A 27,214-nucleotide genomic window follows, 5' to 3' on the forward strand; every position below is an offset into this window, starting at 1 on the left:
TAATAATATAAGACAGTAGGCACAAGTTATGGTTGTTCCAGGCAAACAGAAACATAAATAAATAAATCCTATCCATACCATGGGATGTTATGAGGATCAATCAAATAGATGCTTCATATAATGTCTGACATAAGCTCTCTATATATACTGGGTTACCTGACATTTAGAAATGTTTCCTCTTAATAAAGTTTAATGGCCATGGCCGTATAACTCATTTTTCAAACAATATATTCTGACCAACAATGACTGACAATAAAACACTCTAAAATTGTGTTTTTAAAAATTTATTCCAGGGACTAAGCTACTACCCAAAAATTATACATGGACTGACCCTGGGCTCCAACCGCATAGGTAGCAATAAGTAGCCTAGTAAGAGCACCGGTGGAAGGGGAAGTCCTTGGCCCTGCCTTGGCCCTGCCAAGGCTGGATCCCCAGTGAACAAGATCACTGGGGGGAAGGCGGTAATGGGGGGAGGATGGGGAGGGGAACACCCATAGAGAAGGGGAGGGAAAGGAGTTAGGGGGATGTTGACCTGGAACTGGGAAAGGGAATAACATTTGAAATGTAAATAAGAAATACCCAATTTAATAAAGATGGAAAAATTTTATACATGAAAATCACTTTCCCACAACCAGCAATACAGTCTAGAAATGTCATAAATAGTAGTATCTCCAAATTTATGTCAAGAATTTTCCACCCTCCTCTTTGGTCACCCACTGTTAAAAGGTCTTAAACAATAAACAACTCCTCCATTCATAAATAAATAGATACTATACTGCCAAAGCAGAGTTACATACCATCAGTCACAGAAGTCCTTGCAGCAAGGTTCCCTTTTCATTTCCTCCTGGAGCAGCACTTCATCTCACAGCAGCGGGTCTCCAATTCTTCAGAGCTCGTCTCCTTACTGTTCAGCTCCAGTGACACCATACCATACAGGTATATTAAGTGACAGCTGTCAACATGAAATGCCAGGACTCTACCAATTTGTTTCCCACATCTGTGTGGAGCATGTGAGGACCAGAAATAGCCCTATGTTCACAAAACCCATGTACTGTCTCAACAGGCTTCCATTCATGTCTACCACATGCCAGGTACACTAACAGCACACGGACCCACTCACTCCTGCCAATCATAGATTTTCAGAAAGAAGTCAGGATACAGTTCAGGCTGGCATACTGGCTTCATCTGAAAAACCAATACTAGCCACTTGAAGTCTGTATAAGGTATGAATTCTGACACAGAATTTCTATAGTTACAGTATAAATTATGTGTTGCCAAGGGGTTGGGGATTTAGCTCAGTGGTAGAGCACTTGCCTAGCAAGCGCAAGGCCCTGGGTTCGGTCCCCAGCTCCGGGAAAAAAAAAAAAATTATGTGTTGCCACACATGTTCATTTTAGTGCAAAGCAAAATAATTGCCAGAGCATAAGAAATAGCAAGCCAATCATACCTGAGATAAAACTCACAAATTTCAGTGAAAGATCTCACTTTTGTGGTCATAAAACATCTATAATTAAAATTATGTGTTCATTCTGCATGCCAACTAAAGACTAGAATTGCTTTTTTTTTTTTTTGACAAAATAAGTTTCAAACGCAAGCACACCCAAAAACTTGCCCACACAAACCTACTTTCTTTTTTTGTTGTTGTTTGTGTATGTGTGTGTGTGTGTGCGTGTGTGTGTGTGTGTGTGTGTGTGTGTGTGTGTGTGTGTGTGTGTTTTGTGTTTTGAGACAGGGTTTCTCTGTGTAGCCCTGGCTGTCCTGGAATTCACTCTGTGGACCAGGCTGGCCTCAAACTCAGAGATCCATCGCCTCTGCCTCCTGAGTATAAAATACCCTTTCAAAGCCTTTGAAATGCTTCAAGGACTAAATTAATATAACTTGAGGTGGGAAGGTACAAAACAATAAACTCAGAAAATAGTGTATTTGCAAGTATTTGATTCTGAACTATTACTCCAATGAAAGAATGAACTACTAGTTAATAATAATTGCTAAGCATATACTGACATCTTCAAAGGACTAAAGGTTCCCCGTATGAACATTTGTATTTTAAACTGGACCAACTCAAGAATGAACTCAAGGCTTTAAGTGGTAACAAGTATCACCAGTGAAATCAACAGATCTAAGAAACACTGTGTGTATAATTCACAAGTAACATTATACAACTATCAAGCCCAGCAAAGAATCAAAGACTATAGCCACTGAACTTGAGCAAAATAATAACAGGCACAAAAGTACTCATCATTTCTGAGCATAAACAAATTCACTACAGTAACCATACGGTAGAAGGACAATTTACCAAATGGTATTTTCTATTACACCCGGTGTACCTACAATATCATGTTATGCACAATATATCAGACTTAGTTAGCTTTCTATACTCAATTCCATGCTATTGCAAATATTAACATGGTCTCTACAGTCTCCAAGTTTACATCATCTCTTTCTATGACAGGGAAATAAAGAGTTCAAAAATATTATCCCAATTCAATCCTGTAAGAAAATTGCTACATCATATCATACTTACTGCCTCTTTAATTTCACAGGAGAAAACGTGTATCTGAAACTCTTCTGAACCATGAGAACTCTCTGTAAATGCAAAGCAATTGCTCTCTGTTGTCCCATCATGCCCACGCGCACAGAACAAGACTTTATAAATTGGAAAAGATGCTATCTCCACATTGCTTGACTGGTCGATGATTCTGCAGTAATAAAAAAAGACATAAAATATCAACTATCAAAGAACAAATCATGTCAATATATGATAACATAATGTAACTACCTAAAAATCACAATTAAAGTAAAAAATTATCTTCATGTTATAGAAAATCTTACACACACACATATACATACACTATATACTCAAAATCATTTTGCTTTAACAATTTCTTAATTCTTGTATTTCCTAGGAGCCAAGTCATATACTCTTCAAAGTCAACTATATAACTATATATCATATATATGTGTGTGTGTGTATATATATATATATATATATAGAGAGAGAGAGAGAGAGAGATAGACAGATAGATAGATAGATAGATAGATATAGATACAGATATTTCTCATTCCAACAATTTTGATCTTGTATAAAAAGCAGGATCAGTATGGGGGCTGGGGGGGACATCAAAGTAGGAGGAAGATTATTGAGATAAAAAGATTTCAGCAGAAGAGAGGGTGGGCTAGACAAGGATTACAGAGGACAGGTGAAAATGCCCTGAACTCAACATATATAGACATCAAACTGTCCAAGAATTTCTACCTGTTTTTGTTTGGTTAGTTTGTTTGTTGAGTTAAGGTTTCTCTATTACACAGTTATTGCCTCCCTGAAACTCATTTTGTAGACCAGGCTGTCGTTGATCTCAGAGATACAAACTGCCTCTACCTGAGATGTGAGCCACCACCACGCCCCACACCTGGTAAAGAATTTTTTTAAGAAGCATTTTTCAGATCTATGGAAATAAAGACATGTGATTGGGGGAAAACAAACAGCACTGATCATTGAAAGTTGATTTCTTTCTTATTCCTTTCTTTTTCTATGTGTGTTGGTGTATATTTGTTATATGAGGGTTTGTATTTGTAGATGTTTGTGTGTGCAAGTAAAAATGCACATTCATGTACATGTAACATGTAGATGGAGAGGTCAGAAGTCAACCTCAGTCATCAATCCTTAAGAGCATTCCACTTTGTTTTCTTTGCTGCTGTTTTGATTTTTCCACTTGGAGTGGCAGCCAGCAAACCCCATCAATCCTGTCTGATTCTGTCCCTCAACACTGGGGTCACAGGCATACTGACATACTGTGATTTTTTTTCCAGTGGTAGTGACCCAATCTCAGGCCCTGTTTTGTACAATAAAAGTTCTTGCTCACTTTGTTGTTTGAGACAAAATGTCTCACTGGGACCTGGGACTGGGACTGCAGCAAACAGCAAACCCAGGGATCTGCCTGCCTGTGCCTCTCACTTTGAAGGCTTGGGAGACAAAGGAAAGTGCTTGCTTTACAAGTTAGAGGGTCAGAGAAGGCCTCTGGAACCCACAGAAGGGTTCCTGTTATAGCCTGTGCGTGTAACAGTAGTGCTGGGGAGGTCAACAGGGAGTTCCTGAAGCTCTCACAGGCAGGCCAGCAAGCCAGCCTAACCAATGTGGCAAATTCCGGGCCACTAAGAGACTTTGACTCAATTTTTTTTAATTTAAATTTTTAAAAGATAGACAGCACCTAAAGAATGCCACATCTATGCATCCCCACACACATTCCACACAAATAATATACTAACACAATGTTTTCCTAAGACACTAAAAACATCTTTATCAAAACTTTGTAAATTGCACTGTGATTAGTCAGTCCTTTGTACTTAACTTACTACCCTAATAATTTTGAAAATACCTTCTCTAAACAAAAACAAGTTCTCAGCTAACTGAAATTTTTAATTTGTGTTGTGAGTCTAGCGAGTAAAGTGACCTCATAGTTGAGACCTACATCTGATTGATGAAACAATATACTGACCACCACTCAGAATACTCACTCACACATTAGGAAAAAGAACATTAAGACGCACCTCACGGATCCTTCTGGAACATTGGGCACATACAGAGTAACAGCAAAGGGGTATTGACTGGAAGCTCTCATGGTGGCCATTGCACGTAAAGCCTCCCCTTCACTACGTGGGGAAGAAACCTTCATACATCCTAAGTATGTCAACTTGTTAAAGAGAACACTGTCTTCTTCAGGAAATCCACTTGGAGAAGATGGTCTGGGTGTGGAAATTTCTGGAAAAAAAAAAGAAAGAAAGAAAGTCAAGTCACTAGTACACATTCCATAAACACAGGGTCATTTCTTCATTTTCCTTTTGCTGGCTCACTAGCCTGTGTGAACTATTAAGTACTCTAATGAAGTTTTCCTTCAATAATTTTTATGATTGTTTCATCCAACTTTACCACTCTGTATAATGAACGGTTTGTGGGAGTACATACATAATTCAATTCACAACATTTTTTAAAAGCTGGTTATTGTTAGAGAATATCTGAAAATTTATTTTTTAAGACTAAAAATCGTTTAAGTCATTAACTGTATTTAATATACTATAGGTAAATATCAAGATTTAAGTTATTTTAGTATTACTATTACATGCACAGATGTTGTTATACATTTCAGTCAGCTTAGTAAGAAATATAAAGCAATAAACAAGGTCTAGGAGTAAAACCATGCAGTGGTACCTAGCAAGCAAAATACCTACTAGGGAAGCTCGCTGACATTCACATTACAAGGTTTCTAAAACTGAGGAGACTTTTTATGAGAATATTAATTAATTAATTAATTAATTAATGGAGAAAATAAATATAAATATTCTATAAATCTGTGCACAAAAGATTCGTAAGTATATATTCAAAACACAAAACAATAGTAGATAAAATTGGACCTAAAAATTATGACAATAAAGTTAGTAAGCAAATCCTTTAAATTATTACAAATATGAATAAGGATTTTAATTTTTAACAAAATAAGTAGAAAAAGAAAAATAAATAACTAAAATTCTAAATCAGAATAAATTAGGATCTAAAAATGAAATATTCTCTGGAAGGTTATTACACAGGATACGTTTTTCTGTAGAAGAAAAATCGTTACAGAAAATTCTTTCAACTTCAGGAAAATGAAATAAGAGGAACTGAAAGCTCCCAAGAAAGTCTCTGTTCAGGCTCAAGATAACATGCAAATGTAGAACACTTGTTAAATAAGTTCCAGGAATACAAGAGAATTTAATGTGGGGGAAAGGGTTATAACTGCCAAGGGAAAAAAAATAAATGGTTAAAAATTTACCCAAACTTGGTTAAATAGATGAATGTCCATATTCAAGAATCTCAATGATTCTTTAAAAAACAGAACCAAAGAAAACTACACCCAGGAATCAAGCCGCTGACCTAATTGTGCAGGCTTATCATCCCAGCTATTTTGGAAGGAAAAGGCAAGAGTTTAAGTTTAAGGCCTCCCTGGGGTACAGAGCAAGTTAAAGTCAGCACGGGCAAGCTGGCAAGTCACAGTCTCAAAATAACAAAGGAAAGGAAAGCTGAGCATATGGATGGATCAGTGGTGCCCGGCATCACCCAAAGCTCTAAATTCAACTCCCAGGTACTATAAGAGAAAATGGAGGCAAGGGAGTAGACTACAGACATTCTCTCATCTGAAACTGTAGAGGGGCTGAAGAAATGTCTCAGAGGTTAAAAGTGTTTGCTGCTCTTCAAAAGGACCTGAATTTTGGTCCTGGCAACCATGGTGGGTGACCCACAACCACCTGTAACCTCAGTTCTAGGGATCCAATTTCCCCTGCTGCTACTGGGCAGTACCTGCACACCCTTGTGAGGCTTCACAAACATAACACACACAGAGAAACAAGCATAAATGAAATAAAAAATAAATTTTAAAAATAAAAAAACTATAGAAATGAGAAGGCAGTGAACATCTTTCACAAACTGGAACACCAACCATTCAAAACTATCCACCAGCATTTCCTTATAAAGAAAACTGAACACTCGAAACCCACACTGAAAGAAAGGCTACCTACCACAAGCATGTCCACCCGAAGAAAATAATACCATAGGGCAATCTAGAGTATAAAAAGTGAACAAAAACAGAAACAAAAAATATGGAAAAATTCTGCCAGGCAGTAATGGTGCATGCCTTCAGCACTCAGGAGGCCTGGGCAGGAGGATGGCTGAGTTTGAGGCCAGCCTATTCTTCAGAGCAAATTCAGGACAGCCAGGGCTACCTACGCAGAGAAACCCTGTCTCAAAAAACTAGAAAATAAATAAACAAACGGATATTTCTCCTTACAAATTCTTTACAATACATATATTACACTGTCTCTTGGGTTTTTCAATGTATGTATGTGTAATACATAATCAACATAACAAAAAGGGAATTGAAAGGGACTTGATGTTTTCAGTACTTCCAAATTCGCCTGAAGTGGTTAAAAGACAATGATCTCTAAATACGTATACATTCAATACTACATAACTGGTCAAGTAATTCCATTAAGTTCTCTTTCATTGAACCACAATTCTTGTGATTTCATTCTTGATTACATTACAAAATAATTCTTTTCCCTTCCTAGTTCTATTTTTTCTAGCTGACCACAAGGGGGCGAGGGAGATATTCTCTGGTATTTTCTTCTTAAATGTTTGCTTTTTTCCTCTTTCTCAAAAATTCAAGGTATCATTCATGTTATGCAAGTGTTCTGTCACTCAAATCGATATCTTCACTTGCAAATATTGAATCTCTAGGACAAATTTATTGTATTAAGAATCAGGGGTCTGATTTTATTTTATTTTATTTCATCATGAGCAACAACTGCCCTGATGCCATCCATTGAATCTCCATATTCCTCCACAGAACTTAAGCTGTCATTTTCTTTCTCTCTAATCATCCATTTCTTTTCCCAGTCATGTTGCACTGGCTAGATTTTTAGAATATCACAGTGCCACAGCAATAGATGCCACCTTCCTGGCTGTTCTTGATTAGATGCACCTACAATAAAAGAATACAATATAAAATTTTGATAGCTATCATTTCTCTTATTAAATATATCCCTTCTATTCAGAGTTTGACAAGTGTTCTCATGTTATTTCTCTCTCTTTCTCTCTTTCTGTCCTCTTTTCTTTCTTTCTCTATCTCTCTGTCCGTGTGTGTGTGTGTGTGTGTGTGTGTGTGTGTGTGTGTGTGTGTGTGTGTGTGTGTGTGTGTGTGTGTGTGTGTGTGTGTGCGCACACATATATGACAGACCTTGATTATTTTAGTATGTACCCAACAACTGAATGTCTCTTCATTGTACCACTTGCATGGTAAATCACTATTATGCATTTTAATGTTGAATAATCTATAACACATCTTTTAGTTATTTTATGGGTTCCTGTTTGTACCACTCCTCTCCACCCTTATCCCTTCTAATCCCTCAATACTAGGTAGGAGAGAAAGAAGGCTAGAGGGGAAAGGAGGCATCTATACCATTAGACTACTTTGCACTGATTAGGGTCACCAAGTAACTTGGAGCAGTTTTGATCTTAGTCATCAGGAAATCTCTGACCAGCCACCAACAACCTGCAACCAGCAACCAGCAAAAGCAGCAACCAGAAAGCAGCAGGAGCAACAGCTGCCACACCCCTCCTGGGACTCCTGGATTTATACCAGAGTCCTCAGAATTCCAAACTAAATGGTCCTGCCAGAGCAATAGGCAAATCACAGTCTGCTGCTGTAGACAATCTGAAGCAGCCCCACATCCTACACCTGGGATTAAAACAAAAACATATTTTCCTAACATTTCAATGGTTTTAAAGAAACCAAGATTCTCACTACAATCCTTGCCACACACATAAGCATTGTGATTACATTCCCCACACATATTCTATCATATCCTTCTATTTAATACTTTGTTCAATATCCAAATTTACCTTAAGCTAACATTGAAAATTGAAATTTTACAGCTCTAATCCAGTCCAGATAACCCATCCTCATTAGGTGATTTATTGAGACATCTGAATATAGAACAAACCTACACTGATCAATCAATTCATGCCATTCCCCTGACCAGTTGGTCAAATCAGAGTAAAATACTTAACTGCTTTCTGTTCAATCAGCAAATGAATAATTTCTCTCTCTAGATATGAACACATTATCTATCACCCATCCTTACCTACTGTTTACTGCTGGCAGTCATTCTGTGACCATAAGGCAAGCTAGTTGCAGAGAACAATGCCATGGAGAAAACCAAAACCAAGATCAAATTACTTCACAATGGTTTAGGACACCTGAAACAGGGCTGGAGAGATGGCTCAGCGGTTAAGAGCACCCGACTGCTCTTCCAGAGGTCCTGAGTTCAATTCTCAGCAACCACATGGTGGCTCACAACCATCTGTAATGAGATCTGATGCTCTCTTCTGGTGTGTCCAAAGACAGCAACAGTATTCACACACATAAATAAATAAATCTTTTTTTAAAAAAAAGAAGACACCTGAAGCAGAAATCCATTTGAGCCCTGTTTTTTTTGGCACTGGTGGCTATACTTGATTAAAAACTTGACTGCATCTAGAATCAATTTAAACTCATGCTGTTGACACTCGTGAGTGATCTTCTTAATAAGGATATTTAAGACAGAAGACCCAGCCTAAATCTAGATGGCACCTTCTAGTGGCCACACAAATAGAACATAGAAGAAGGAAACTGCTTTTTGCCTGCTCGCCCACACTCTCGACGGCAAGTTCATCTATCCTGACGCTGCAGCATTTCTTCACCAGTATTAGAACCAACTGCTTGAGAATCCCAATGCAGACCAAAGACCAACAGTTCTCCAGGAATTGTCTACAACTCCAGCTCCAGATTGGAACTGCTGAGACACACAGTCTCATGTACTGAACAACTATCAAGTTCTTAGCCTTTCTAACATGAAACAGCCATTGTTGAACTTCTTGAATTGTATCCTATAAGCCAACCTAATAAAGTCCCCCTTAAAATAAATAATATTAAAATAATTGCATGTGTTTAATAAAATATTTAATATAAATAATTAAATATAAAAATAACTAAATATTAAATATAATTTACATTCATTCTATCAGGTATGTTCTTTAGAAACACCTACTACATATTAAAAAGCATGGTTACTCACAAACAGGTTATCAGAGTATAATTTACCCTCATATGCTGCTGTGCTTTTGTATGTTATACTGATGGAACTGATATGCTATTTTGGCTGGAATTTTTCTCAGGTATAATTTAAAATAAGGAGAGATAAACTGTGCAAAAGATATAAAAGATCTGTTATACTACTCTTTGACTATCAAGAATTTTTTACTTGTTCAACAAGTACTAAGAACATATGTGCAAAATAGCACAGGTAATATGAGGGCTCACGCATAGAGATCTTATTCTAGGAAGATATATAGGCAAAACCATAGAAGCCCAAAATAGAAACCTCCAACCAGAGCTGAAAGCATGGTGGCCCTGATCTAAATTAAACAAACCTAAGGGTAGGCATGGACTTTGGGGGTCAGGGATTGGGGGAGAGCAAGGAAAGTGTTGCAAGGCTGGCCCAAAACTTGTCATGCTCCTGCCTCAGCCTCCTAAGTGCTCTCTAAGGCCCGTGTGGATGACACTGGAGACAGAGAGAGAGAGAGAGAGAGAGAGAGAGAGAGAGAGAGAGAGAGAGAGAGAGCTTAGTTAGTTAGTTAGTTAGTTATTAGTTAGTTAGTTAGTTAAGTATTGGGCTAGAATACTGGATCATCAGTTAAGAGCACTGGCTGTCCAACCCTGAGGACTAAAGCTCAGATCCCAGCACCCACATGACAGCCTGACATTGTACAAATACTACCTAGGTCCAAGGGTTCCAGCACTATGAGACTTGTGGGCACATAGGCAAGTGAAATGTGCAGATAACTGACAAAGGCACACATACACACAAGTCTTTTCAAGATTAAAGACAATGTTAAATTAAAATTTTTCTAACTTTTACCTTAAATGTTGTTATTTTATTCCATTTCCCTTATCATCTTTAAGTATCCAATACATTACCTGTATTAGATGGATCCAAAATTAACTGGAGAGGTGGCTTATTTGATTGGCTGGCTGGAACATCTCCAAAGGAATGGTCTGAAATCTCACTGGATCCTTGGCCATCAACAGGTAGACTGCTTTGCCCTTTCTCGGAATCTCTCAAAATCTCTTCCATGGCTTTTTCCAACTGCTCATCACCATTGGAAGCTATCTAAAGGTAGAGCAAGACAGTTCTTTTTCAACTCTTTAATTATGAGGTTTAAGTTATTAAAAATATTTCATTTTGAAAAATTAAAATGTAAATATTCAAATATACAGTCAGTAAATACTGAGAATTTTCCCAGTAATCCTAATTTCACATAGCCATAACACACTGAAATCCTAAATAATAAAATCTATTAAATAAAAGAGGGATTAGTTTCACAAAAGGATTCTTCATAAAATTTTGCAAGTGCTTTCAAACTACATTTGATGCAAGACCAGTAAGATGGCCCAGTGAGTGAAAGTGCTCACTGCCAAACTCAACTACCTGAGTTCAATCTCCAGATCCCTTGTGGTCAAAGGAGAGAACCATACGGAAAACTGTCCATGGACCTCCACACAATATACTGTATCACACACATACTACACACACACACACACACACACACACACACACACACACACACACACAAAATCAGACCATCTGAATTTTATGTGTTTTGAGAGGAAATGGATAAGATCAAATATGGTACATTGTAAATATCACTTAAACAACAGTATTTCTTAGCATCTATACATATATTTTCAATTTCTTTATGAACCCATTATCTTCCAGACTATCACTAATTTTCTTAGAAGTTATATTTTTCTGAAAATTGAATGGAACACAAGCCTAGCTAAATAAATGATATCTTAAACACAATAATGCTAATACAATTGTCAAAAAAAAAAAACCAAGGCACTGAGACCATTTGAATAGAATTATGTACTAGACATAATACAAGAACTTAATAACCTCTTTGATAATGTATTTCTAACTCACTGATATATTATGATGCCATACTTAATATTAAGAACCATAAATAAAACAGCACTTTATTATTATTTCCATTCCTATTTAAAAAAAATCAGTGACCAATTCCTTTGCACACATAACAGGGCTTGCCTGCTTTCTGTTCTTTGACTTAGGAAAAGCAACTCAAAATTTAGGAGAGAGAGAGAAATTTAAAAAAATCCAAATGAAAATTCAACTGTAAAAAATATAAGATATACACTTTTAAACTAGTTAGTCAACTGTTAAACCATCTACCAGACTCTTACCACATGATTTAAAGCAAAAAATATGTAACAGAAAAACCTTTCAATTAAAACTAGAAACGAAACAGAAAGTCAAATTTACATAAGAATTAATCAGTAAGTTTGATTCACATATTACTTTTTCTCTATTTCCCATCTATTTCTTCCTCCAAGAATTTCTTATTAGAAGGTAAATAACCAAAAGATAATTGAGGGAAAAAATTTAAAAAAATCAAGCCAAATAATTAGCCTCTAGACGAATAAAACATTAAACGTCTTTATTATTATCAAGGTCACCTGAAAGAATCAAGCAAATACTTTTTATTATCCAGGTCAGTACTGTAAGAAATCCTTCAGTGCTCATCCTCAGATGAGCTCCAAATTAGTTGAAAGGGAAAAAAAATTAATGAAAAGTAGTGCCATATTAGAAAAAAAGAAGAAACAATACCTTCAGCTGTGGCTTCCCATCATCCTTTATAGAAGTGTCATCTGTGTGCTGAGGAACCAAAACAAACTCTTCACTGTTCAGTGTGGCCGCAGAATCAGGTGACCCACTGACCTTCTGTAAGGAAGCTCTGACCTCCATTTCAGCCCTGCAAACCTCTCTGCCCACATCCACCTGGCACAGCTAAAGAGAGTACAAAAAGAAAAAAGGAGAACTTGATTAAAAACAAACTAGTTTAAAAATGAATAAGAAGTCTTTTTAAGTGGTCCATATGAAAAAGAATCCTGGCAAGCAAATTATCTCCAAATTTGGGAGGCTGTCTTCTTGGACAAGGCCACACGGCGGAAATGCACTCTCTCTGCTCTTAACTTTCAGAGTAAAAGAACACTGTCGCCTCAACCTCAACCAAACAAATTTACAAATTTACACAGCTGGGCAGGGAGAAAGACAGAGAGACAGAGACGGAGACGGAAGTTTAGCAAGACAAAAAAAAAAAAAACCCTGTCCAATAAAATATAGATATTCAATTACTTCATTAAATCCAAAGACTTATTTCCTAAAGACCAAGTACCATACTTTTAAATACTTTGGGGTAATGAAGTTGGCAAATTAATATGAAATTTAATACTCTAAGACATGTCTCTTTCTTCTCTGCAGATATTAATATTTTACAACACTCAAATAGAAAGATTTAATACATTTGTATCCATGTACCAAGTTAGGTCTCAATGATCATATTAAATGAAATTCCATTTTCTTGATAGATCTATAGTCTCATAGAAACTCAAATTTCTAGAAGTTCATATATTTATTCACACAAATAATTCTGACTGAAAATATTATATACTACATAACAGACAGTAGACCTAATCCTGGGCTACATGTCTGAAGAAGGCTGACAGGTAGACATTGTTCCAAAGCTTAATACTAGTGAGAAGGAGGGGGGGAAAAAAGGCAGAGAGAGGGAGGGTGGAGAGGAAGAGGAGGAGAGAGTGAGAAGAGTGAGAGAGCGAGATCGTTCTCAGAATCTAAAAGTTTAAAGAGAGTGAAACATCAAATGGCAGAGAAATGGTGCAGAGTGTGGGGTTAACTTCAGGTAAGGTGGCAGAAAATAACTCTTAGGGGGAAATACACAAGTGAAAACCTAAATGGCAAAAACAAATCCAATAACGTGCACTGTGAATAAATGGGTAATGTGAGGAGGGCAGGGTAGGAAGGCTGGCCTGAAGAAGACAGGACCTGCAATCCACAGGCAGTCCTTGAACAAAGACAAAGTCCCCAGAAATGTTTTTTCAAAGACATCACTTTTCACTGCACAGATAAACATGATTGCAATATTCCACTTTGCCATTAGGTGGCACTAAAACCATTGTTGTTAGCTAAAAAAAGAAAAAAAGAAAAATCCAAGTTCAAATTGAACATTTAAAAATTACTTTTGAACGTTAAAAATAAAAATTCCCAGGAATATCCAAACAACAAAGATCGCGTTACTTAGGTACCTGTCATCTACTGCTCAGGTAAGTAAATCACCTTGTAAGACCATTTATCTGCCTGGGTTTTTTTTAACCACTTTATGTTGTGTCTATGAAACTCCAGTGTGAGTTAGCAAGTCATGTCTTTTTCTCTCTTTTTTTTAAGTACTCAAATAATGGCATTTTTATTGTATAGTTTATGCATTTACATTTCAAATATTATCCCCGTTCCCGGTCCCCGCCCCTGCCATGCCCCCTCCCTCTGCTTCTATGAGGGTGCTCCCCTCCCCACCCACGCACTCCTCCCTCATCACCCTGGCATTCCCCTACACTGGGGAAATGAGCCTTCACAGGGCCAAGGGCTTCTCCTCTTATTGATGCCAGACAGTGCCATATACTGCTACATATGAGGCTGAAGCCATGGGTTCCCCCTTGTGTAGTCTTTGGTTGGTGGTTTAGTCCCTGGGTCCTGGGTATATACCCAAAAGATGCTCCAACACAGAACAAGGACACGTGCTCCATTATGTTCATAGCAGCCTTATTTATAACAGTCAGAAGCTGGAAGGAACCCAGAGTCTTTTTCTCTTTTAAGCTGCACTTCGCATCCTTACTTGCCAAAGCATCATGTAATCCAAGGATCTTATGTAGTCAATCCTTCTCCAACCCACGGTCAAGTTTGTCTACCAGACTTATAAATGGTGAGGTTAACTTTTCCCTTGCACACTTGCTGTATGCATCATCTCCCTGTGCTGATGAAAAGCATTCACGTGTGTCTCTGCTCAGTCTAATTTCCTGACTTGGAATTCATATCCCTCCCTATCATCGACAACGAAAACCTTTAATGGTATCTTAAGTCAAAAGTGACCAAACACAATTTCTACTGAACCAACCTGTTTCTCGTCCGTAGTTCTCTTTTTAGTAACTAAGCCTCTTCTACTAACTTAGTCAAACCAGAAACCAGATGTCACCCTTGCTTCCCATCCACTGCTTCCTGCTTCACGCTTCGCTTCACACCACCCGCAGGTTATGGTCAGTCCCCTCCAAAACAAGCCCTACCTCTATTTCAGGGGAAATACTTCCAGCAGAAGAAACTGCTGGAAGAGGATACACAAAAATCAAATTCATTTGAAACCTGAGACCAATATAAATTTTGCTACAGTGCATATGGAACCAGCCTATACCATGCCGTAATTGGCTCAATACAACGCTCTCATTAGAAAGCCTCAAACCAAACTCTTTCCCAGGTTACAGCCGACTTCCTACACCTTCCAGCATCCATTTTCATTCATGCATTTAGCACATATTACATGAGTCTCTACTATGCACCAGGCGCTATACTCATTAGTAAAACCACTGCTGTCTGTCTTCCCACAGCTCAGTCTCATTTAAGATACAGGCAATCTAGAAAACAATCGAGAAAACACCCTGCTATAAGTACTACAAAAGATGATAAGAGTATGAAAATGCCAGGAGAATGCCTTTGTATGCTAATCAGAAATTAATTCTTTTATTTTTTTATTTATATTTATTTATTGTATGTATCTGAGTACACTGTGTAGCTATCTTCAGACACACCAGAAGAGAGCATCAGATCCCATTACAGACGGTTGTGAGTCACCATGTGGTTGCTGGGAATTGAACTCAGATCCTCTGAAAGAGCAGTCAGTGCTCTTAACCACCGAGCAATCTTTCCAGCCCTGAAATTAATTTTAAAAATAGATTTTTGTTCATTGCTATTTCAATGGCTTCATGTTTTTCATAACAGTTGTGAACTTTAGTCTCTAAATCTGTGAAAATAAAATTTCTCCCAATATAAATAAATATCTTATCACAATTTTAAGCAATAACAGCTGAACTAGGCCTGTCATGAATATATAAGGCATAAATTGGTGATAGTCTGTTTTTATACTTTAATATCATAACATACAAATACACCTAGTAAGTTAAAATGTATCAAAACATAGGCACACAATCATTAACAGACCATACACAGTACCATTACAAGAGAAATGTATAAAAATGTAAACATTCAGGATCTTAAATGTATAAATTGAACTGTAGCACACACAAGCCTGAACAACTATGCAACAGCCTTCTACTGACATCATAATGAATGCTGCGAGTGTGACCTAATCATCTTCATGTGATCAATTTGTCTCTGCGAGAAACTGCACATGCTACAAGAAGTGATCTCCCAACTTCTGTGCCAGGTGTCAGATTAGATGCTACCAAAAGAAAGAGAAGACCCATAGGAAGAAAAGGCACTCTACCAGACAGAGAGAAGAGTGTCAGAAACTCACCAAGGCAATGACAGGAAAAACAGACAGGTGCTCACAAAAAAGAAACAAAGATGAACACAGCTACCAGGAAGGAAGACAAAAAACAAACAAAGCCTCTAGAAAGTTCGACACCACATAAACAAAGGAAACACTGAAGTCCACAAATTCAACAACCCTCTCTTTGCCCCAAGTGCATGCAGCCATCAGCACACTGGAAGCCAGTTCACCACCTCACCTGCCCTTTCTTGTTCACCACTACCCCACGCCCTAGTGTTTCCCCTTTTTCTTTCTTTCATTTTTAGCAGAAGTTTTGCTTCCTTATTGTTTTTTAAAACATTTTATTTACATATTTTTTATTATTTGGCCACCTTTCTGCCTTTCATTCCCCAACCCACCATACTTATCTTTCTCTGTACCATACTTTCAATAATTGCTGTTTTTCCAAAACAAATGGCAAACCTCTTTTCATTTTTACTCCCCTTCTTAAATTTATCGAATTTTGTTTCTAAACATTCTCATATTTAAAAAGTCTTTGTTTCTTTTCATTTTGTGCTTCCTAACTAACCTCTTGCTCTTTTCTCTTCCACTCTAAAACATCTCTTTATTCCTTGTCTTCTAGTTTCCATTTATTTAACTTTGCTTCTCCTCTATTTTTCTTTCCCTTCCTCCTTTCTTAACTTTTCATTTTCTTTTTACACATTAATCTTCAATGATTTTTAATATCAGAAAACATTTTTCCTAGTTAGTTTTATTCATAAACTTGACACAGCCTAGAATCGCCTGAGAAGAACCCTTGACTGAGGAGTTACCCCGATGGACTGTACACATCTGTGAGGGTTGTCCTCATTATTAACTGACGTAAGAAGGCCCAGAGCAGTGGGCTGGACCATACTTAAGAAGATGATCTTGGGTTGTACAAGGAAGCTAGCTAGCTAAGCATGAACCTATCTAAAAGTAAACCAGCAAGCAGAATTTTTCCATGGTGTCGCCTTCAATTTCTTACTTGAGTTCCTGGCCTGACTTCCTTCTATGATAGACTACGGCCTAGATACAAGTCAAATAAATTCTTTCCTCCTTTAACTTGCTTTTGGTCAGAATGTTTTTAATCACTGCAACCAACCAACATACATACATACATACATACATACATACATACATACATACATACCCCAGAGCATTATTTTACGTTAATATTCCCTGGGGTTGTAGTCACCAATGATGTATATATACATGGCTATAAATGTCTTTCTGTATCTTGCATAGTTTGACACTGGTGGTGGTGTTATAATTGTTTTATTCTCTGATAAAAGTGATATCAAAGAATGAGGCTTCAAGTCACATAGTATAAAGAGAGGCTCAATTCTTGAATCCTCTGACTTCCACATGGACACAGAGGTATGTGTACACACACACACACACACACACAAATAAGGAAGGAAGGAAGGAAGGAAGGAAGGAAGGAAGGAAGGAAGGATGGAAGGAAGGAAGGAAGGAAGGAAGGAGAAACTCAACAAAATTTTAAAAAGACAACTACAGTGGAAAGCACCATCAATCATGTTAACCAGAAAGAAGAAAGAATAGTACCGGAAATGGAAGACAGGACTGAGGAAATCCTACATTCAAATAATAATAAGGAAAAAGTAAGAATTATAACATTATGGAAGACTACAGAGAATTAATGTTATCTCTTAAAAGTTTGTGAGAGATGTAGTATTGTGGCATTATACTAATAGTAAAACTAGATTACAAGAATATTATAGACCAATATCTCTACAAAAAACCCTCAATTTACTAGAAAACCATGCCTAACAAACACACACAAGTATATACTAAGTATATGAGACTGGGCCACCAGTGTTTGTGTGTACATGCATGCTACCATGTACAACTTATAGACGTCGGTTCTCTCCACCATGTGTGTGGAGATCAAACTCTCATTGTCAGGCATGGCAGCCTTTACCTGCTGAGCCATCTCACAGACCTAGAAGATATTCAAAGATCTAAATAATGTACTGATACTCACTGAGCACTTAACTATAAGACAGACAGACCACTAAACCATCTGCAGTACAGCAAGGATTGTGTCTACTTTTACTTTTTTGCCAACACATGCTTAAAAAATGAGTAAAAGCAGCATGGGCTCAATAAAGGTTTAATAGAAGATCAAATTACTTCACTATCGAAGCATGGGCTCCTACATCAGGTAGAAAGTTGTTAATTGTTGGAATTAAATTGCTCCAGCTGGACACTGCTGGCACACACATTCAATCCCAGCATTTGGGAGGCAGAAGCAGACGGATCTCTGAGATCGAGGCCAGTCTGAATGAATTCCAGGACAGCCAAGGATACACAAAAGAAACTCTGTCTCAAAAAAAAAAAAAAAAAAAAAAAAAAAGGTAATAACCAGTTAGTTCCTGACCTACATTCCAATAAAGCATCCCAAATGTAATTTACTGAATACTATTACATGGCAGCTTGTTAAACCAAAATATTGTCTCTTTATTTACAGCAATCTATATTAGGCCAAGATCAGCTGGAAATTATTGGAGATCTTTTAAATATGGAGCTCACAGTTTTATAAACTAAATTGGATATATCCAATTTCAATGTGAATATCCAAAAAAGTAGCACATTAAAAAAATATGTTTCTAAAGAAATTTTATAATGTTATAACACAAGAATTAGAATATAAAGTCTGCCAAAGGGTTTTCATGTCTCTCTAGGTTCTTGTGTCTTTTATGTATTTTTATTTACATTTCGAGTGTTATTCCTTTCCCAGTTTCTGGGCCAACATCCCTAACCCCCCCCCTTCTTTATAAGTGTTCCTCCCTCATCCTCCCCCCATTGCCGCCCTCCCTCCAACAATCACGTTCACTGGGGGTTCAGTCTTGGCAGGACCAAGGGCTTCCCCTTCCACTGGTGATCTTATTAGGCTATTCATTGCTACCTATGAGGTTGGAGCCCAGGGTCAGTCCATGTATAGTCTTTGGATAGTGGCTTAGTCCCTGGAAGCTCTGGTTGCTTGGCATTGTTGTTCATATGGGGTCTCGAGCCCCTTCAAGCTCTTCCAGTTCTTTCTCTGATTCCTTCAACGGGGGTCCTGTTCTCAGTTCAGTGGTTTGCTGCTGGCATTCGCCTCTGTATTTGCTGTATTCTGGCTGTGTCTCTCAGGAGAGATCTACATCCGGCTCCTGTCGGCCTGCACTTCTTTGCTTCATCCATCTTAATTCAATACTATTTTCATTAATGATCAATGACACCTAAACCCGCACCTCACATGGAAGCTGTAGAACTATAAAGAGTATGACAACAGTCAACAACGTCTAACCAGAAGCTGTTTTCACATGCATACTATAAAGAGTATAACAACAGTCAACAAAGTCTAACCAGAAGCTATTTTCTTCCCAAAATAACTGAATGCTGTCAAAGGCATGGAATTGTAGTGCACACAAGTTCCTTCTGTGCCAAATGTGGTTAACATTCTTGCATTGTTAAATTGTGAACTGCACCTATTCATATTTAAGTGTCTCTTGAACCAAAACAGAAACAGAAAAACCTAAGTGGGAATCGAAATCACATAAACTGGGAGGACTATTAGGCATAAGAACTAAAATGACTACAGAACACCCCTTACACTTGTGGAAGATGAAATAGTCTTCATTTATAAATAAGTGGATATAAATAATAGGGGACATTTGCCAACCAAAATCCCTCTGTGTTTTGAAGACTGAACCAGCCCCCACCCACCCAAAAGAAAATTACATCACTCACTACTTTGGAAGTGCCCAAGCAAGAGCTGAACCAATATGCAAGCAAGTGTGTCTCCGACCCTGACAGGTCATATTACTCTAGTAGATGTCTTTTTTAATTTTTCCAGTAATAGCCAAACCTTTCTTCTACCTGAGGACAATCCTTCACTGGAATCAAACTACATAGTTTTGTTTTGTTTTGTTTTGTTTTTCGGAGCTGAGGACCAAACCCAGGGCCTACCACTGAGCTAAATCCCCAACCCCATAGTTTTTAATCTTTTAAAAAAACTATGTTTTTACACACACACACAAAAAAAAAAAAAAAAAAACATGAGTACTGTAACATGTAATACATAATATCGGCACTCAGAAGGCAGAAGCCCACACTGCAGGATTTGCAGATGAGCCAGCCTTGCGGATACAAGCATAGAAGAGCTAGCCCTACTCGTCTCCTATGTAGTGGCATGGACAAAGGAGAGATACCCTCCCCACACCTCCCTCCTCACTACCTGCAGCAGATGGAGACCAGGCCCTGGGGACATGATGGCAGGAGAGCTGCCCTGCCCCTCAACAGCTGGGGTACTCAATAGAGTAAGCCCTGCTCCTCACCAGAGCAGCACAGTAGAGCTGATCCTGGTGGCTCAGATGTGGGTGAGAAGGCCCCAAGTGTATGAGAGTATACACAGGCGAACGGGCAAGGGAGAGACACCCTTCTCCACCCTCACCCTTTGCCACCTATGGCAGGCAGAAGAACTGGCTCTGGGGTCATGAGAACAGGAGAACAGTCCCTGCCCCTCACCTGCTGCACAACTTGAGAGAGCAGGCTTTACACCTCTTCAGCACAGTATAATTGGCCCTAGATGTGGGGGCTATAGGTGAGCCAGCCCCAAAAGTATGAGGGCCAGAGAGCTAGCTCTGCCTCTTGACTGTGGACATTTTTATTTTCTAGGCATCTTAAAGGTACACGAAAAGAAAGCACTACAGGCAATCTGGTATGTGGGTATGCATATGACTATATACACGCACGCATGAGTGCGTGCGTGCGTGCGTGCGTGCGTGCGTGCATGCGTGCGTGCGTGAGTGCGTGTGTGTGTGTGTGTCTGTGTGTGTCCTCCCTCATCCTTCACGACTATGGCAGGCATATGGCAGGTAGAAGAGCTGGCTGGGTCATGAGAATGAAAGAAACAGCCAGGCCCTCACCAGCTGCAACACTTCAGGAGAGCAGGCTCTGCACTTCGTCTAGGCAGCAGGGTAGAGCTGGTTGCAGGGGTTGTTGGTGAGCTGGCCCACAAGAGAGCTAATGGACTGACCAGCTCTCAGGACCAGAAATCCAGGGTTTTCAATCGGCCCACTCCAACATCTACCCCATCAATGAACTGCAGGAGTGGATGATGGAACTGGGACTACAAATCCAAAACTATGGGCTCTCCATGACACAGGGCAATAACAGGATATCCAAGTCCCAGTCAGGTTCCAGTATTGATAGAGTAGCAGAAGCCAGAGGCCTCGTACCAGACCAAAGGTCACGGCAATGAACATTTGCAAGCAAGGAAATGTAGACAAAAGGATATACTGTGGGACACACCACGACACACTACAGCTTCTACAACATATTTTTCTTCTCTGGGGCGGGGATTGCAAGGGTGAAGATAGACACAAGGAAGGAGGAGGTGAGTGGAATTAGGGTGCATGATGTAAAATTTACAAAGAACCAATAAAAAGTTATAGATAGATAGACAGACAGACAGACAGACAGACAGTAAGTATAAAGGCTGAAGAGGTTGCTCAGTTATTAAGTGCTTGCCTCATAAGCATGAGGACCTACGTCTGATCTACAGACAACTAAATAAAAATTCCAAATATGATGGTTGCACTTACAATCCAAATGCTAGGGAAATAGGCTGATTCCTGAAACTCACTGGCCAGCCAATCTGCCAATGAAAGGCCATGTATCAAAGTAGGTGGGCCATGTTCCTGAGGATGACACCCAAGGTAGTACACTGGACTATACATGCACACAGAGGCAAAGAAAAAGTTCTCGATGGTTCTCCTACTTCACCCTGAACAAATGCCAAATATACTTAAAGTACTCTATCATCTTGATATTGTACAAAGTATCCGTCCTCATTACTGCTCCACTCCACCGGCCTTACTTCTGAAGCCCATCATCTACAATTCTCCCCTTGTTCCCTCAATTCCAGCTATAATGATCTCCTTCCTTAGCCTGAAATGAAGCTGACAAACTTGTTCTGTCGCCTCACAAGAAACATTCTTTCTTAGCTCTCTGCTTGGCTACCATTAGCCTTCCACTAATTTGTTTGCTCAAATATCATCCTCTTGAGAGGTCTGCTCTGATCATCTCATCTAACACTGTTTCCCATAAGCATCAGATTCTAATCCCCCTTTATCTTGCTCTATTCACTCTTCTTTTTCAGCATACTTTTTCCTAATATTTAACCTAGTATATTTCTGTATTGAATTTACTGATTATTATCTGTTTCTCTCACAGTACACCACATTGTCAAGGGCTGATGACTGATTTTGTCAACTTGGTAAGATTAAGAGCTACCTAAGACTCTTAAAGCACACCTCTAAGTATGTCTGTGATGATATCTCCAGAGACAATTTGACCATAATGGCTCCATTAATTGATACACATTATGATAGCATTACTGGAAGCCAGTAAAAGGTAGAAGATAAACCAACCAGACCCCACCAGAGCTCCCAGGGACTACACCACCAGTCAATAAGTACACATGGAGGAACCCATGACTCCAGCCACATTTGTGGCAGAGGATAACACTGTCCAGCATCAACAGGAGGAAAAGCCCTTGGTCCTGTGAAGGCTCGTTTCCCCAATGTAGGGTAATGCCAGGGTGTTGAGGCTGGAGTGGAAGCATCCTCATAGAAGCATGGGGAGGGGGAATGGGACAGGGGGAAGGGGATAACATTTGAAATGTAAATACACAAAATATCCAAGAAAAATAAAATTTATAAAAAAATACAAACCACAAAAAAAAGGGGGTAAGAGATATATATGGCCTAGTTGGAAGAATGAGGTCATTGGGAATGTGTCTTGTCCTTTTTATATATTGTCCTCACACTACCTCTTGTTAGCCAAGAAGATGCTCCCCCTCCACATATCCACACTGTCTTGATATTTTTGTCTAAGTGCATGGCTAAACAATTATGGACTAAAATCTCTAAAACATGACCCAAACTAAAAAACCTTAACTTCTGGGTTAAGTTGTTTTCTGGGGCACTTTTGTCACTGCAATAAAAAAGTAACTAACATATCACAGATATTTATTCATGAGTGCAGCCAGCCACCTAGAGAATATTTGAAACATAAATGTCACTCAAGTATGTACATACATACATACATACATACATACATACATACATACATACATACATAAGATGGAGTGAGTTCAGTTTTTTTAAATCTAGGACCAACCAGAATCTCACAACCTCATCAAAGTTATGTCATTGTTTTTATTTTTGTATCTGAAATGTTGGGTTTTCTTTGTGTAATCTTCTGCAGAATAGGAAAGGTAAACATAGAGGAACAAAAATCACCATCTGACACCAGGGCACATGTGCAATACTGAGCTACACCCCCAAAACAGAATCTATGTTCTCTCCCTTTTTCTCCCTTTCTCTCCTTCCCTGCCTCTTGGCAAATGTACCATTTATGAAAAAAAATCAACAATGATAACTGGATAGTTTGTGCTTACAAGGAATTATTTTTGAGAGCATATAAAGGAATGGTATTATTATAAAGGAATCCTTGGTGTTCTTTTTAGAAATATATTCTAAAGTATCTACAAAAATAAAATTGCCTTATATTTTCTTTGTAAGTAGAACAAAAGGTACAATCATACCATCCCCTGCTAAGGGTAGCAATGGGTCATAGGAATATTAGTATCATTACTTCTAACTTTGAATGTGTTTCAAAATTTGCCATATGAGTTTTAAAAACTTAAAATCAAGGTAATGACAACATGGAAAACTAGTTTAACCACCAAAAAATAAACACACATACACACCAGTGTGAGACTAAGAGAGATTGCTGAACAGTTAAGAACACTGGCTTCTTTTCCAGAGGACCAGATTTGACTCCCAGTACCCACAAGGCAGATCACAGCCACACATAACTGCAGTCCCAGCATATTCAGGGGATTTGATAACCTCTCTGCTATCAGAACACACGGTACACAGACATGCATGCGGACAAAGCACTCACATACATAAAATAAATTTAAAACTTTTCTAAGTAACAAGTATATTTTCTTTAGCATCTAGAACATTAAATGGCACCGACATAAAATAAACAATGAAAAGATAAAATATATTTCACAATTAAAGAACACCTTCTGGAATTATTAGAATAAATGGATGAATATTAAGAAATAAAAGCTGAACAGGTACTTCCTTCTGAGGCAAAGACAGGTGATAATTAAAATGATGACACACACCCCCATGCAGCTATAATAGACAAGGGACTCATCCAAATAAGCAAAGGCACAGGGACCGAAGTACCTGACATGCAAGCTTGACAACTCGAGCTAGATCTGAGAACCCATGTCAAAGTGCAAGAAAACTCCATAAAGTTGTTGTCTATTCTACACACACTCATGCCCATACACAGCAGACACAAATGCATGCTATTATTTTTTAAATAAAATTTAATTTCCAACACAACAGTATTTAAGCGGTGTGGGATTTAAGGGTGACAACGGTATGAAGTCATGAGTTTTAATAAATGGGATTAGCACTCTCCACAATTTTCGTTCCTTTTGCCATATGACCAAACAGCATTCTTCCCTCTAGAGAACATCAACAACACGCCACCACAGAAGTAGGCATCACCCTCACGAGGCACCACAGACTGACTTCAGACTTCCCAGCGACCAGAACAATAAGGAAAAAAATGTCCTAGTTTATAAACTATCCAGCTTCAAGTGGTTTGGTACAGTGACATTAAGTACTAAGACAGACAGTTTACTCAAAATATGAGGACATGATGGGATTGTTCAATAAAATCAATTGTATGGGGAAAATAATTTAATTAGTCCCCACTTAAAGCCTATTTAATACAAATTTCCAAAGAATCCTGGCCAGGTCTGGTCTTCAACACTTAAGAGGCAGAAACAGGAGGATGGATCATAAGCTCAAGGTCAGCCTAGGTTATTTGTAATCCTGTTTCCAAAATAATAGTGTTTAGCTATTGCTTTTATTTTCCTTCTTAAATAGTTAGGAGGAAATGATAACTGTTTCCAACAGCAGCATAGGAAAGAGTTAAATATACAGCAAAGGAAAACAAAATACCAAAAAAAAGACTAATAAATTTAACTCCGTAAAAATGCAAAACTTCTGCACATCAACGTGTAAGGAACAAAAGCCAAAGACAAAAGTATTGAAACATTTAAATGTGACAAATTAGTAGTATCCTAAGTATATAATAAGCTTTTAATAATAAAAAGAGCAACAGTCCAATCAAAATGAAATAACGGATATAAAATATGAATGACCAACAAACATACTGTTTTCTAACAAGCATTGTCTACTTCCCTCAATCATGTAGGGATTAGACTGAAGGGTAGGTCTCTGGCTTGACTCTAGGCCAGTTAGCCTAACAGTCTTGAGGGTTTTGTTCAAAGAGACACAGAACCTTATGCCAAGTAACAGTGTTTTCCTGACAAGAGTCAAGCAATAATAAGGGAAATAACCTCTCATGAGAGAACTAGAAGAGAATGTAGCAGCACTGCCTCTGGATAGCACGATAGATGGAGGTAAGGCCTACTGGAGAAGAAACTATCAGGAAAAAACAAAGATTTAAACTTTAAAAAAAAAGTTCTAAAAAGATTAAAAGAGAGAGAAAGAGACTTTGCTAACGAACCACAAGACATATTTTATGGTTAGTGGGGTGTGGTGATTTGAATATGCTTGGTCCATGGGATGTGGCAGTATTAGGAAGTATGGCCTTGTAGGAGGAAGTGTGTCACTATGGGGGTGAGTTTTGAGGTCTTCTCCTATGCTCAGGCCCCGCCCAGTGCAGATAATAAGTCTCCTATGTGGTTGCCTGCAGGAGTCTTCTCCTGGTGGCCTTCAGATCAATATGTATCACTCTTGCCTCCTTCAACACCATGTCTGCCTGCATGCTGCCATGCATAACGGACTGAACCTCTCAAACTGTAAGCCTGTCCCAGTTAAATGTTTTCCTTTATAAGAGTTACCTTGATCATGGTGTCTCTTCACAGTGATAAAACCTAAACTAAGACATGGTGTAATTATATATTTGTATATATCAAGTAATAAATAGAAAACTGGGAAATAACACAAAATACTAAGATATATAAAATGCTAAGTTCTATGCTTATTATTCATCTTTGAATATATAAAATTAGATCTTTCTATCTTGCTACCCAAAGCAAGTCAATGATAACAACCTCTACAAACCATAACAGAAAATATTTAAATGAGTACAAGGGTCAAATTTCTTTTCAATTGAAGACAGTTATTTAGGAAATATACATCAGTATATAAAATGCTTTCACTACTATGAGCTAGTAAGAAAAGTGACCATTTTATAATAAAATATAGTAAGCAATACAATGTAAAGAAATATTCCATGGTCTCATGTATCATCACAAAGAGGGGGAGGAGTGATTGCACAGGCATCAGCAGTGAACATTTGCAAAACAGAATTTACCAGATATGGTAACAATGTTACACACATGAACACACAAATGAAGGCTGTTATGGCATGCAAAAAACCTACACACGATCACGGCCTAGATGGAGAAGGGATTTTAAGTAGCTGAGGCGCTACTGAAAACTGAGGGCGACTGAAGAGAGCTAGAGTTGTTTTACTATTTTTCTGAGATGCAGCCACTGAGAAGCTACCTATACTCCAATAGATGCTCCCATTCACGCATACAGAGAGCACTAATAGACTAGAGTGTAAATTCAATAAAAAGGGAAACAAAAAGCACAAAAAATTGGGAAAGAAAAGTAGTGAATGGGATAGAAGAACTGAAAAGAAGGACACAAAGATTTGATCAAAATACATTATATGTTTGAATAAAATTCTCAAACAATATTAAAAAATGTTAAGAAAAATATTTCACTAACAACATTCATCTATCCTTAAGGCAAAGTCATATAAAAATCATGTTTTCCTACCTTCTCTAATTTCAAAATAGACTAAAAGTTAAATTTATACAGAAAGATATGCTTAAGAACGTACTGAGATTGGTAAGGCAACTCCTCCAAGCTCTGCAATCAGAAGCCATGCTAAGCACCAGGAACCAAAGTAAAATAAGTAACTAGATGACCAACCACAGTAAAACAAAACTAATGCAAACTGCAAACTTCTAGTTAGGAGTCAAAGGAAAATCAAAAACTAGGAGAAAAGAAAACCAGAGATAAGTTAAATAAAATACATATCTTTCTGCCT

At 38.1% G+C, this 27,214-nt stretch overlaps 1 protein-coding gene across 3 annotated transcripts in view; it reads right to left on the reverse strand.

Moving 5' to 3' along the window:
* The window catches only part of Rabgap1l (RAB GTPase activating protein 1 like), a 558,252-nt gene that overhangs the window by 492,412 nt on the left and 38,626 nt on the right, over positions 1 to 27,214 (reverse strand). For all 3 annotated transcript variants that reach the window (XM_032915702.1, XM_032915698.1, XM_032915699.1), the window contains exons 2-5: positions 12,256 to 12,435; positions 10,548 to 10,740; positions 4,549 to 4,759; positions 2,525 to 2,699 (exon numbers count right to left, since the gene is read on the reverse strand). In XM_032915702.1, coding sequence (XP_032771593.1) covers positions 2,525 to 2,699; positions 4,549 to 4,759; positions 10,548 to 10,740; positions 12,256 to 12,393 — 717 coding nt within the window. In that variant the 5' untranslated portion in view covers positions 12,394 to 12,435. The remainder of the gene's footprint in view (positions 1 to 2,524; positions 2,700 to 4,548; positions 4,760 to 10,547; positions 10,741 to 12,255; positions 12,436 to 27,214) is intronic.

Source organism: Rattus rattus, chromosome 10, assembly GCF_011064425.1.
Source record: "Rattus rattus isolate New Zealand chromosome 10, Rrattus_CSIRO_v1, whole genome shotgun sequence".
Lineage (NCBI taxonomy): Eukaryota > Metazoa > Chordata > Mammalia > Rodentia > Muridae > Rattus > Rattus rattus.